At 37.6% G+C, this 15,109-nt stretch overlaps 1 protein-coding gene across 1 annotated transcript in view; it reads left to right on the forward strand.

The window, feature by feature from the left end:
* The first annotated feature begins 1,706 nt into the window (after nucleotides 1-1,706).
* The window catches only part of KHDRBS3 (KH RNA binding domain containing, signal transduction associated 3), a 71,013-nt gene continuing 57,610 nt past the window's right edge, over nucleotides 1,707-15,109 (forward strand). The window contains exons 1-2 of the mRNA XM_019473779.1: nucleotides 1,707-1,835; nucleotides 13,645-13,761. Coding sequence (XP_019329324.1) covers nucleotides 13,720-13,761 — 42 coding nt within the window. The 5' untranslated portion in view covers nucleotides 1,707-1,835; nucleotides 13,645-13,719. The remainder of the gene's footprint in view (nucleotides 1,836-13,644; nucleotides 13,762-15,109) is intronic.

A 15,109-nucleotide genomic window follows, 5' to 3' on the forward strand; every position in this document is an offset into this window, starting at 1 on the left:
GAAGGTTGCTTTGATAGGGCTCCTCCAGAATGTTTACACTACTAGAATCAATATGAATCAAACTTCCTAGGGACTTACCAAGAAGATTTGAAAGTATAGCTGGGGAAGGCTTTTCTTTCAAGAAGCCTTCAGGTAGTCTTAGGGTAGTTTGGCTTTCTTAGTTCTTCAGTTGCTGAGCATTAACTTGAATAAATGCAATTGTATTTATTTCCTGTTCTGTGCTAGTGAGGTGAAAACTCGCACAGAAGACTGGAGTTTCAGTTATTGGGAAAGATGTTAGCATTTTCATTTCTATTGTGGTAAATGGGAATGGACTGGTATTCATTAAACAAAGCTGCTAATGATGCATGGATTTTTTCATTAGTAAGAAATGTGTTGGTTTACTACTTCTGTTTTTCATTGGAAGTACTTTCAAACCAAATTGTCTTAGTGTACCTAAAGGATGCTTTCTCCTTCTATATTTTTGATGGGTTTCTTTGCACTCAAAAGTTTTTGTTATTGTCTCCTGTTGGCATAAGATCACATTCCCACTAAAGAAACTTCAAGGTCTTGATAAATGTCACTAACTTCTACTGGTTAGGTAGAGTGTAAGATGTGTAAGATTAAGATGTGTTTTATTGTGGGAAAAACTAACAAGATATTTGAAGATTTGGGAGGACAAATGCTAGATGTCCGTAGAAGAACTTTAGTTGCACTTCTGAAATTGGTTGGATTTTGGTATGTCCTGTGCTAACATGTTTAACACTGCGACTCGGTGTGCTGGACTCCAGTCCAGCAAAGACTTTGGGCAGTGCTTCATTTTTAGTCTCCTTGTATGCTCATGTTTCCCCACCAATGAAATGCAGTTTTTCATTAGCACACTGGAGAGTCAATATTTGGAGAGAATTATAATCAAGAATCAGTTTTGTATGTAGCTCTGGAATGAGTAGTCATGCAGCCAGGGTTTGAACTTCTAAATCTCATTCCTAATTCTGTTGTCATTGGTATAACACTAATCTCAGGCTTTTGGGTATGTGCCTCAATTATATTCCTGAAATTTTGAAAGATTGGTTTGACATTTGCTCATAAGTGCCCTGTAGACAACCACCATTAAAACTCTACTTTGTTTATACTATAGAGGGATAAAATAGTCGAGTATTAAGCTATGCTGTAAGTTTTTGAATTTAAAAATGAATAATGGTATCTAAGAATAGTTTTTCCTGCTTGAGCCGTATAAAATGTAAATGTATCCTAAGTATTGAGCTAAAAGTTAGCATTTAAAATGCTTGCAATGCTAATTCAGGGTGCTGATATGAACATGAGTATCAAAAAAGCCTGAAAAAGCAAAACATGGTTTACCCCATTGACCTATGTAACTAATTATATGTATTAATTATACATTAATGCCATACAGTATTAGTTCTAAAGTTTTTATTTTATACTGCCTTTGAAGATTCTCAGCTTCTAGATTGTTGTATTAAAGTCAGAAAATAACTAACTTTTTTCCTTTAACTTTTTTCCTTTAACAGAAATTGAGAAATTCCAAAAAGGGGAAGGAAAGGAAGAAGAAAAGTATATTGATGTAGTCATCAATAAAAATATGAAGTTGTACAGTATTAGTTCTAAAGTTTTTATTTTATACTGCCTTTGAAGATTCTCAGCTTCTAGATTGTTGTATTAAAGTCAGAAAATAACTAACATTTTTCCTTTAACTTTTTTCCTTTAACAGAAATTGAGAAATTCCAAAAAGGGGAAGGAAAGGAAGAAGAAAAGTATATTGATGTAGTCATCAATAAAAATATGAAGTTGGGACAAAAAGTTTTGATTCCAGTAAAAAAATTCCACAATTCCCTAAGGTAAGGCCAATTTTCATACTTGATAAATCTTAAGTGCTTATAAAAGATACTCCACTAATATCTTAACTAGTTTTTTAGCTGTTACATTTAAAATAGTATTAACAATCTCCACTATTGCTGTTCTGCAGACTCTTCTATAGAAGTTCTAAGGTAGGAATGGCTCTTGTTGGAATAAATGTGCAGGAAAGTGGTGCTGGTCACACAAAAAATAGTATTTTGAGAACAAATGATAAATGAATCTTATTTTCAGGATAGCAGGTTCTTCTGAATAGCAAAAAATGAAATATATTTAAGCCTGATGCCAGGCTTTGAAACTTTCTTACTGTTGGTAGAAGTGCAGCTTAAAATGCATCATTAAAGGAACTCGCTGTGTAAACTTTTCTCATCCTTTAAGTTTCAGCCATTGTTAGTCTTGAATTAGTTACATCTGCACTACTAAATTATACAGTCTGTTCTGGAGGGGTAAGGACTGTTTTGTTAATATATTTGACCGCCATGAATTCTTAACACTTCTTTACTGCCAAGTATTATCCTGCACTAAAATACTGCTACCTGGAAGCATTTATTCAACATACAATAGGCTGTGTAACTTTATTCTTTTGGTCCCTTTTTAAATTTTAAAGTTAATGTTATGAAAATCAGATTAGCATTTTTCCACTTGTTTGAAATGGCTTTTTCTTCCTACTAGAAATTTCAAGACTGCTTCTGTTTCTGCTTATGGAAGAAAGGAATTCCTTCATTCTTTCCTCCATTTCTTTAGGAAGACTTTTTCTGAATTTTTTTCCACACTATCAGCATTTTTCTCACAAAATGTGCTGGGTAACTTGCAGGGATTGCTTTACTGTTGTTCAAAGTTTCATGAAATGCTGCTTCAGTGAATTCAAGATTGCATGCCACTTATATGTGGGCACCTCTTTGGAACTCTGACTTAAGTCATCTTTATGAGTGGGAAGAGCTATATACAAACATACAGAAACAGAAAGATGTGAAGGTAAAAGGGGAAGCTTACATGGTCAGTGTTTGTAATCAGGATGTTTTTTATAGATGTTGAGATGGAGATACTTGAGCTCAATGGAAAGAAAGGCAAAATGGATATTAAAAGGAAACAGTGCCTTTTGAAAGATGCTTCTGCTTCTTTACATGGTGTCAACTTTCTTTAAAGGACTAAACACTGAAATTCTTATTTAGGATAGCTAGTAGGAAAGCCCTTGCCATCTTTTGAATGGGCAGGTATGCTCTGTTGTGTGCTCAGTAGTTCTGGTCCATGGAGACAGTCTTTGAGCTGGGATAAAGTCTGGTATGTGCTATGGAAAGAAACCTGAATTTATATCCAGATAGAGCTTTGATGTAATCCTGTATGTGTCTGTTTAGACTACCAGAATCCAGGGAGCACACAGTACAACTGCTGTGCAGAATAGATATGCCGTTTTAGTTCCTATGTCTCCACTAGGACTTTTCTCCACATAAAGCGGAATGCTGGTATCTCTACTCACACAAATCTCCCTTCTGCCAGAGAATAAAATCCTAGGTATTCTCTAGTTAAGAATATTTTTACCCCAATATATGGGGGCTCAATTTTTCTTAGAAATTTCCATTTTATTACATAGAGATGGATATTTATTTTAAAGCTTACTCATTAAAGATTCCATATTGTCAAATGGAATTAAAATTTCTCACTGTAGAGGAGTAGTCTGGGAGGTGAGTATGAATTCAGATTTGACTGGTACTCTTGAACTTCCCTGAAAAACACTGGCCCTAAACCACAAGCAGTCACTGCAGTCTAGTATCACTTGCTTACTAGGACCAGGCTCGTAGTTTTATTTCTGAGGTCTAATAAATCTTAATACATTGTATGAAGTGACATAGCTTCAACATGGCAAACTGAGAGCCTTATCCTGGCATATTGTAATCTGCAGTGAGTGACACAAGTTTTGAATGCCTATACACAGGGGAACAAAATCTTTTTGCATCCCAATCTTTGCTCTAAAGACTAATCCTGTTCCTGTTAAGTATGTTCAGAGGAGGGCTCAGAAATTAGGGGTGCTTTATCAAGTTTTTGGGGGTAGGTATGAAATTACTCCAGTCATCTTGGTTTCACTGAGCTGTATTTAGAGTGCATGCATTGTGTATTTAGATTCCGCAGAACTTAAGCAGAAGGTATTATGTGGTGCTTATAAAACCTGAAGTGCTTCTTCACATAAATGCTTTGTGTCTCTGTGCAGTTCTTTTCTGTGCATGTATGCAGTTTTCTAGACCATTTTGCCTACAAGAGGTGTTAGTATTAGTGCAAATGTCATTTGTAGAAGGTGTCAAGTGATAGTTCCTTAGAAAAATGGTTAAAAGATTTGGTTCTGATTTATGAGCAATTTTCTCCTTCCTCCTGATCAGGACTGGTGACAAATGTTTCAGAAGAATGAAACTTAAGACTTAAATGTGTGGATGAAATCTGTGCAAAAAGCTCTTCTGTATGTGAATATTGAATTTAGAGTAGTTCTCCTAGCAAGCTGGCATCTGTTTCTGTATGCCTGCAGTCAGCACTAATGCTGTTAGCTATTGTGCAAGATCTTGAACGAAAGGATACATCCAGTCTTTCAGGAGGTGTAGTCTTTTTGATGTTAGTGAACAGAGAATCTGCTGTTTGAAGATGACCAAGTCACTACAATAATTGATAAATCTGTCAAACTAGCATTGGGGTACCAGTTTGGGTTGCATCTGGCAAACTTGGGTGAAAGTGGTGAGGAAAAACTAGTTTGTTTCAACTTTATGAACAGAATAATGTTTCCCCAAATAAATGATCCTGCTTTTAGACAGGATCAAAAAAGCAAGTTATTAAAGTTAAATCCTTAACAGGGTTTAATATCTGAAAATGAAACTAACTACAAATATAAGCGATCTTGCTAGCAGAAACTATTCCTTTGTTTATATTTGCCAGTGATGACTCTGGCAAGCAAAGATGCCTCTGCTGTTTAGGTATACTGATAGGATTAATGAAATTTCAATCATAATTTTTTGTGATGAGGTCCCTGGACCAGAACAGCCCATCAGTGCACTACCCCTGCTCAGACAGCTTACTAGACCTGACACAGGGTTAACTAAGTTTCCTTTAAGTATTTCATTGCCCTTTCCCTCTTTAAAACTTCTCTCTAACTCTGACTCCTTGAATAAATCATGGCCTGAACAAAGGTCAGGCAGTACTAGCTCTGATCTGATCAACCTGGCATCGTAATGCCTGCTCACATTACCTGTCCTGTCAGATATATTTTCACGGGCTCGTAGCTGGGTCCTGTGCAAATTCAGCCTCATTACCTCTGACAGCCCTGGAAGGTGACAGGTTAACTGCAGCAGAAAGCTGTTCAACTGAAGTTCAGAGCAGCTGGGTTTCTATTGGAAAAGAATCTGGTAGACTTCAGATACAAAAGTAGGTATTTCACTTTTGTGGGCATCTTTGCTCTCCCTGAAAAAAACTTGTGAGTTTCTGGTCTTCTGCTTAGTGCACAAACAGTTGAGTGTGTTTATGCTTAACTTGCCTCCTACCTAACAGCTCTTGGTTGCTTCTGTGGTGCTACATATTTATATACTTTAGCTGGGACCTTTTGTCTTGCTCAAACCTTGGTAGGGTTAACAGACCTAATATCTCATACTAGAGCTAGTTGGCCTAAATGTGTTTTTCCTGTCTGGACCTTGATAAAAGTTGATGGAATAACCAAGATGGCCTGAATTTTGTCTGCTTTATGAAATAATTTGTCAAGATAGTCCCAGGAGTTATGCTCAGTTTCTGCTTGAGGCTGGCTGTGTGTTTGAATTAATTTCTTCATTTGTGTTCTTTAGACACCTGTACGCATTAAAAAACCCTGAATTAATGTCTTGGTATGGTGACAGTCTTACTTGGTAAGACAAAACCTTGTGGAAACTCTTGTATAGATTGCAGGTCCAGGCAAGTCTTTTTCACAATCAAATTGTACACAATCTTGTTATGAATTTTTCAGGTTGGTTCAGCTCTACAGATTGCTCTGGGAAGTCTGAATTGCTGTGATATGAAAATTAATCTGAGGTATTTAGATGAGGCTTGAATATGCTTTGGTAATGCTGTCTACAATCCTCTTGTAACTGGGATGTGCTACAAGCAAGGATTAGAGAGGTTAGGGCTTTTATGCAACCTTTTAGGAAAAGGGCCAACTTCTTGAGGTAGGATTCAGTTCTAAATCAAGTTACCTATATGTAGGAGTCCATGTGGATGCTGGATGTCTAAACTGCAGTTATAGTGGAATGAATCTTGTCAGCTTAGGCAATGGAGTTCAGGGTGATTTAATACACCTTGCTGTTTGATCAGCTGAATACCTCAACTGACTCCAGGTCAAGTGTGAAAATGTGACCCTTAAACCTGTACTTCTGTTGTATTTCATGCTTGAAAATCTTGAAACTTGCACAGACTTAAAGGCAGAAAAAGTGACCTGGCCATGGAAGGTCATGATGTGGTTGTCTTGGTGGAGGGACTCTGGATCAATCCTAACACCGCTATGAAATGTCAGCATGTGTGAAAGGTGTTTCGTAGCTCAGATATGTACAAATGAGGCAGGAGGAGTTATCCCCCTCCCACGCATTCAATGAATATGCATCATGAAGTAGTTTAGTCTCAAATCTGATTTTGCTTTGACAGTTTAGTGAACTCAAGTGTTCTGAATTTTCAGGAAAAATAGCTTCCATGGGTGATAAATGGTATGATGATGGCTTTCCATGAGATGGATCAAAACTATGGGAACATTTATTTCTGTTTTGTGACAGGCTACCATTTTAAAAATTGCTCATAGATCTACACTTAAATACTGGGTAAATCTCAGAAGTCTGTAAGAAGTGGTCTGTGTTGTTCCCTGAAGTGATACTTTAAATATATATTCTCACAAGTTACTGACTTACAGAACTGGTATCCATTTAAGCCTTTTAGCTCAACATTTAGAGTGAAAATATCTATTTTAAAATGTCATTGTCATACACAATATATCTGCAGTTGTTACGTAAAATCAGAGATTAATATTTTAATCACATGACTAGTTAGAAAACAATTTTTCATAATACCTTAGTTCTAAGGATTTCTTAGAGTAGGAATGAGTAGGAATGAGAAAATGTGGTTGTATAACCATAAGTGACACGGAGAAACAAGCATCAAATGTAATACTAGTGATAACTTTGAGCAATTTTATAGTAACTGACCAGGCTTTCTGTTGTGAATAAATGTTTAAAGACCTATTACTGTGTTGTGTGAAGGAGAGTGGTTTGTGGTACCAGGTAGATACTTGAAGTATTTACCTTTCTCTAGAAACCTTATTTTCTTGAAATGAGTAAGAAAAATCTTGATTTCCTGGTTTCAGGTCATTGTAAGGGAAAGTGCTCTGAATCTTAATTTAACTATTTTTATTTTTTTCTAGTGACCCTATCACAGAGGAACCATTGCAGAAAACTAATATGTCAAGAAAGCTTTCGATGGCTTTAACGACAATGGCTTGCCTTAGAGCTTTACAAGAAAGCATTTGGTCAAGCATTTGTATTTTCACTAAACTGGATGACCCATTCTCAGCAAACTTGTCTTGGTGGGGATAAACAAGGATTACTTTTTCTATTGTTCCCCTTTCTGTAATATATACACTTAAAAACTCTGTAGCATTGGCATTAATTCCTTTTTTGCTGAAACTCATAGTAGATCAAATGCTTCTGAAGAGAATGTTTCACTTGTGTACTCTTTGTAGCTGTGTTTTCTCCAGAACTGTTTTCAGGGAATAGTTTCAAGTAGCAATCTGGTAAGGAAATAAATCTCTAGATAACTGTTAGTCATATTTTGATTTGGGGATTCTGAAGAACTGGTGTTAAACAGTGGTGTCCATAATCTACATTGTCCTATATCTGTAAAAATGCTTCTTAAAATGAGTATTTATGAATATCTAGAGAGGAAACAATTTTCAAGCAAAAACCTGATTATTGATTCATTTTTTCTATTTCTGTATTTTTTCCTATTAAAAATGTATTTTAAATTGGAGATTTTGTAGTTATACAGCAGTTTAAGATAACCTGTGAAAGGGAAACAAATACATGCTTTCAGTATAGTTAACCAGTACTTGTGGGCTAGTGGACACCATGGCTGAGGGATAGAATCCCATATCTGACGAATTTGAGAAGGGGCTGTTGCACTTCATGGCTGTATCTTTAACTACGAAGTAAGCCAGAGGTGTAGGTATAGGGGGATGTACTTTCGGTGATCAGAGGCTTTAGGAAATAAGAACACCCCTTAAATCTAGTATCCTTTTGGTCAAACGGATGTATGTCTGATACGTTGTAATGATGTAAGACTACGGAGGGTACCATTTATCACGACTGGAGTGTTACTTGGCTTGAACTGTAGCTGGAGTAACAATTTTTCCCATCCTCTCCAGTTGTCTCCTCCCAGGTCTGTTAGTCTGAATCTTGGTACTGTTTTTGCGAAGATGCCTTGTGTTTTGCTGTAGTTTTGTTTGAGGTACCACACTTGGCATATCCTTCAGAGCTGGTCAAAGCAGGCTTTGAGTTGGGGACTTTATCTTCTGTTTCATAAACCATCATCCATAAGATCCTGATTCTTACCTAAGACATTGGAAGCTGTCTTAATGTATAGACAATCCTTGACTTAACAAAGGTGATTCATCCAGTGGAGAGTAAAATTCATGGCTGGCTCTTCAGAGTTCAGCTATCCTGTGGAACTGTGAATATGGCAATAGCTTCCAAACCAGCTTGCACTGGAAAGCAGTGTGACTGCTTTAATACAATGTTAAGCTGAAGCTGGAGAACTTGAGGACAATTTTGAGTATTTACGGCAGTTCAGTTATGATTGTGCTGTACTAAGAAGGGTGAGTGAAGAGGAGAATCTGGCATGTCTGATTCTGAGCCAGAGCTAGTGTATGTGACTGATTTGACTTGTATGGAGCTGCTCAGATGTCTTTTTGTTACTATCCAGTGCCTCTAATTCAGAGATAGTATTGAACTCAAGCTTATAAACTAGACCTGAATTTGGTTTTTGTTCTTGTGCTCTTGGGCAAATAAACTCTAGGAATGTGAGGCATGGGAAGCACCCTGAATCTTGTACATGAGCTAACTTGGATCTGCCAGGCTTACTTGCTTCTGTTTCACCAGCAGATAGGCTGGATTTGTTAATTTTGTAATGAAAACTTGTCTTACTGTGTGGTGGTGTTCCGTACCTTTAGGTTTGAGTCCTACTCCTTGATTGCTGGGGATAAAGTGTATAAATAATGATAACTTAGTGGCTGATATCTTTTTGAGTGTTTCTATATCTCTATGAAATATTTCAAAATAAACCCTTGCTGATCAGATGTTTCCAATTTGATGTGTAAAAGGGAGATAAACCAGTAGTTCGACTGAAATCCAGTACCTGTTCAAAGTAAATCTGTTTTCTACTGAAAGGATTCATTCAATATCATAAGTGGGTTTTATTTATGGAATAATCAACTGAAATGTTCAAAGCTTTTTAGCTTTAGTTTTTGAACATGGGAGCAAAAAGGGTTTGGGACTGCATTGTAAGCCATTTTTTAGTAACCTTCGATGTTCGTCATGTTTAAACTACATCTAGAGGTACTGTGCTTTCAAGTCAGCAGAATTTCAGACTCGCAGCACAGGTTTCTCATGCTTCAGACTTGTCAAATCTAATATTTGGAGCCTCGGTGCACAGGAAAATAGCTCAGTGGATCTCAGGATACAGCTAATGAATTTTCATGTTCATTAAATGTGTTGTCTAGAACATGTCATCTGTGCAGCAACTTGTATAGCTACCATAACATCTAGCTTCAACACTAGAGATTTGGTTTTCAGAAGATGACAACTTTTGGTGGTATTAAAGTTATGTAGGTCAAGTTTTAGATATACACAACTTATTAAACTATTTGGCTTTAAAATAAACAATACAGCTGGAATAAACAAATGTGCTTTAGAATACCAAGTCTTCTCTGAGCACTGAAGCCTTTTAGTTACTTTGCTTACATACAAAGTGGATTTCACTTCTGTTGCAGGTATGCACTTCCATTTCTTATGATTTGTAGTTTGTATTTAAATTGTCAGGTAGTTGTTTGTTCCAGTTAGGAAGTGATATTCAGAGCTATGCATTGCATAGTTAAATACATGCTGGCCTACTCCTAAATTACAGTAAAAAATTGAGTGAAACCTCATCTGAATATTTTAACTAAGATTACTGCTAGAAATGTAGACTGTATCAGACTGCAGGTACTCAACATTCTGAAATAATTTCAGCATACTTTACTGTAAATGGAAAATCTCAATCTCATTTTAAATGTATGCAGTGTTTATTTTTGTTCCTAATAACTTACAAGGCTATTTTAAAGTAAAGATAAATAATCTCAAGTAATGCTTGAAAAATTGATATGGTATTCCACTACATGAAAGCTTTAATTTGAGCTTAACTGTGAACTCCCTGTTTATAAGTAATGAACCTTTAAGGAAACTGTTGACAAGGAGTTACTGACTTCTGGAAGTTCAGACTTGTTATGAATTGTTTCAATTTGTTTGCTTTCCTTGCAGTTATACCTCCAGAAATAAAATCAGAAGTCCAAGTTGGAAGGGACCTCTAGAGAACATCTGGTCCAACCTTCTGTTGAAATTGTGACTGTAAATCAGATTACACAGGGCCCTGTCAGTGGCCCTGAGTCCTGAATATTCTCAGCAAGGGAGGTTTTTACTGTTTTGCTGGGCAGCCTGTTTCTGATGAATGTTTTCCTTGACTGTATCTTAGGACCCATAAGGGGAAAAAAAAGGAATATACCTAATAAAACAAACTTAAAGAAATTGCCTGATTTCTTGAAACTTGGCCTGGTAATTTCAGAGAAGACTAGTTCATGCAAGGCCTTAAATTTAACAGCTTCTGTGGACTATAGTCATCCATGAGCAATTTGCTCAACTGCATCTTGGTTTTAACTCAGGTCTGCATTGGGAATGGAACTTGCAAGTGCTAAGGGGAATAAAATAATATTTTCATATTTAGTTGGCTTTTAGTGCTTGCATTTCTTTTTGGCTGAAGCTGAAGTAGGTGAACTGGAGCTGTAGACTTTCTGCAGTGTAGGGTGGCTGCAGCTGGGCCTTTCTTCCATCAACACTCCCAATGTAGCAACAAAGGATTTTGAGCTGCTTCTACCTCATTGTCAAGTGTTTTCAAATTCCTTCTGGGGAACAGGGAGATCAAAGAAGCCAGTCTTGGCCCTTTAGTGACACAGTACTAGAGGAACAGTCAAAGAACATAAAAGAATTTATAAACTGTTTCATAAATTTGAGGCCACAAACAAGTAGTTTAAGCCTGTTTGCTCTTTAGTGTTGCTATATCTTGTGCCTGAAACTATTTTTTTTTTGTTAACATGATTGTGTCACTTCAGATTCCAACAGTGTGAACATCCTGGTTTTACAAAGTTTTGTTGGGGAGAGTAAATATTCCTGAACAGTAGTTTGTTGATAAGTAATCTCTATTGCAGTATTATTTTGACAGGAATTGTGGTGGGTTGACCTTTGCTGGCTGCGAGGTGCCCACCAAGCTGCTCTATCACTCCCCCTCCTCAACAGGATGAGGGGAGAAAGTAAGATGAAAAGCTTGTGGGTTGAGATAAGGACAGGGAAATCACCAATTAGTCATGAGCAAAACAGACTTGACTTGGGGAAGACTAATTTATTGCCAGTTAATTGTAACAGAAGGATAGTGAGAAATAAAACTAAAAACACCTTTCCTACACCCTCCCCCTTCTTTCTGGGTTCAACTTCTTCTGACTCTTCTACCTCCTTCCCCCAGGTGGCACAGGCGGGGAATGGGGGTTGTGGTCAGCTCATAATACTTTATCCCTTCCTGCTGCTCCTTCCTCCTCATGCTCTTCCCCTGCTCCAGCCTGGGGTTCCTCCTGCAGGATAGTTGTTCACACACTGCTCCAATGTGGGTCCTTCCCATGGGCTGCAGTTCAAGAACTGCTCCAGTGTGGGTCCCTTCCTGAAGGACTGTACCCTGTGGAACAGACTCTTCCAGTGTGGGTCCCCCATGGGGTCGCAGGTCCTGCCAGGCAATCTGCTCCAGTGTGGGCTCTTTTCCATGGGCCACAGCTCCTGCCAGGAGCCTGCTCCAGCATGGGCTCTCCATGGGCTGCAGCTTCCTTCAGGGTGCATCCACCTGCTCTGGTGTGGGGTCCTTCATGGGCTGCAGGGTGGATATCTGCTCCACTGTGGTCCTCCATGGTGATGCAGATTGTCCCCCTGCAGCCCATGGTCTCTTCCATGGGCTGTAGGGGAATCCCTGTTCTGGTGCCTGGAGCACCTCCTCCCCCTCCTTCACTGACCTTGGTGTCTGCAGGGCTGTTTCTCTCACTTTCTCATTTGTCTCAACTTCGAAATGTTTTTACCCTTTCTTAAATATGTTATCACATAGGTGCTATGTTGCTGATGGGCTCAACTTTGGGCAGTGGTGGGCCTGTCTTGGAGCTGGCTGTATCCAACATGGGGGCAGCTTCTGGCATCTTCTCACAGAAGTCACCCCTGCAGCCTTGTGCTGCCAAAACCTTGCCATGTAAATCCATTACAGGAACAAAATCCATTACAGGAACAAATTATTGCTTTCAGGAAGTGTTTACACATTCCATACCAACTTCAAAGTAATAACTTCAAGAAAGGGTTACACATTCCGTACCAACTTCCAAGTGTAGCTTATGTTTATCAATTTTTTGCATTTTTTTTCCCAACTAAAATAGTTGTCTGCATACTTTAAGTGATTTGTCAACTCTTCTCTGTAACTATCCTTCAAATTTTATATACCTTCCAAAATACAGTGCAGTGATATACAGAAGTGGACTGCTGGGTGTACACAGCTTTTCTCCTGGTATGTGTGACTGGGAATATGCCCTATGGAGCAGTGCTCATGAGAACTTTCACACCACCTGGCTCTACGAAGTCCAGTTTTGTGTCCTTGAAGTGACAATAGGCAGATTCTCCCTTTTTGTTTTCCTTTGTTATGAATGGATTTTTGATACCTGTTTTCTTTAGCCTACTTTCCCTGTGAAGCACCTTCTGGCCTGAAAGAGCACCAGCTGTATCTTGTTTTCTATGAATGGAAATGGTTGGGTTTTCCTTGTCTTCCTTTATTCTTGTGGCTCACCACTTTCTTCTCCTTAATTATTGTAATGGTGTAATGCCATGGTTATGAACCCCAGCTGATTTTGGTAAACTTTTGTGATAATGGGGGTTGAGTGGTAATTGGGAAGATCTTGAGTGATTCTGGTTTGGGACTAGATTTATATGCTTATGTTCTCTGGATTTAATTCCCTGTTTGTTTCTGTGGTTTAGTGTAGGGTATACTGTATGGGTTGCTGTATTACTACTTAAATCTTCAAAGGAGGACAAGGCAATTAACATTTTTTTCCTCAGAGCTTTGGTTGGTTAGTATTGTATCTGAGTGCTGCCAGCTTTGTTTTTATGGCTTTATATACCTGGTAACAATTGTTGAAAATTGAATTGCAGTTTGAGCACATCTGTTCTCAGTGTTGAATGTGATAAACAAAGTTCTCTTTATACTATACTCAGAGTTCTCTGAGTTCAGATACTTCTGTGTTTCTGTTGGCACCTGGTAGAGCCACTGACATGCTGTTAACTGTTCTAATGACTTAATGACTGTAGTTTGTGATCTAATACTTGTTTGCACCTAGAACAAAAAGCTGTTTCAGCAAAATATTCCACTTTGCGTGTTCATTTATGCTTAAAAATCCAGTGAGCTTAATGGTTTTTTGTTTTCTTGCAGTTCAACTTTGTGGGAAAACTTTTGGGTCCACGTGGCAATTCTCTAAAGCGCTTACAGGAAGAAACACTGACAAAAATGTCTATTTTGGGAAAAGGTTCTATGAGGGACAAGACAAAGGTAAGACCTGAGTATGCTAGTGGAGTGTTTGATATCTGGATTTTGTAACTTTTTCCTAAAATCTTTGGGGAGGTGAACAAACCCTGTGACAAAAATTGGGGAGCAAATAAAAAGCATAGGATATCCTCGTATTGGTTAGATTCAGATGGAGTCTCTTCTCCAAGGAGTCTGTTCTCACTACGAGTGTTTTGAGGCTACTGTGAGTTGTATTTAGGCCCCCGCAGACCATGGTCCTTGGATGTAAGTGGCACATTACAAGTGGCATGTTCTAGACTGATCTCGTACAGCTTGTAACCATAATGCCCAAGTGAACATGGGAGTGTTCTCACTTCTGAAGCAAGCTGACTTCTAGATAGATCCAAACGTTTTCACATAAACTAACACTTAAAGTTTAAATTTAATATCATTTAATAACACTTCTAGACAAAGAAAAATAGCTGATGAAAGGAGATAAAATACAACTGGAAAAAATTTCACAGCTCTGAGGATGACTTATGCAGCTTAAGCATTCGAGAAATCGCAGTTGTTTCTATGGGAAGTATTTGGTTATAGTGGATGTATCCTTTACAGAGCCAAAGTAGACAGCAGAAGAGAAACCTTTAGCTTGATAGGTGTTTGTACTAATCAGTTTCACTCTACTGAAATAAATCTCTGGCTAAATTTGTAGCAGATAAGTGTACATCAATAAGGAGATGTCACCTGTCTGGTAAGCTGCATTTTTTTAATTGGAGCATTCCTAATGATAGAAGTTAAAACACTGAACATATTTCTTGCCTGTAGTGTACCATGTTTTATAGGCCTCCAGTGAACTCTTTCTGTGGTTATATAATCTGAAACTTAAAAATACTGTGTGCTATAAAGACTGATAATGACATACATATGGAAGAGTGACTTAGAGGGCTGGCTACTAACTTCCTAAACTGTGTATTTTTCAGCACATTTTTCCATCAGCAAAATACAAATGTTATGGGATTTATAGAGTATTTATCAAGAACTTGATCAGAGCCCATAAATGACTTCATTTTTTGTACAACTCAAAAGCTAACTCTTTTAATTCCTCCTTGAAAATATTAAATAAAACTTACATAAATATAACTTATGTTTATAAAAATATAATAAAGGCTTGAAGATATGAAATGGATTTTTTTGAATGAGAGCTGCTCTATAATACAGATAATGCAACTTTAAGATTTAAGTGCTACATAATTAGTTATGAAAAACTACAAACTTGAAATACGATGGTTCAACTAGAAAAAAAAACCCAAGAATATAAACTAAATTTGCTACTAAGCCAGGATGACAAAGTAAGGCTCCAAATACTGTTTTAAATGACACTTAGTGAACTTTC

This window comes from Aptenodytes forsteri, unplaced genomic scaffold, assembly GCF_000699145.1.
Source record: "Aptenodytes forsteri isolate BGI_AS27 unplaced genomic scaffold, ASM69914v1 Scaffold140, whole genome shotgun sequence".
NCBI lineage: Eukaryota > Metazoa > Chordata > Aves > Sphenisciformes > Spheniscidae > Aptenodytes > Aptenodytes forsteri.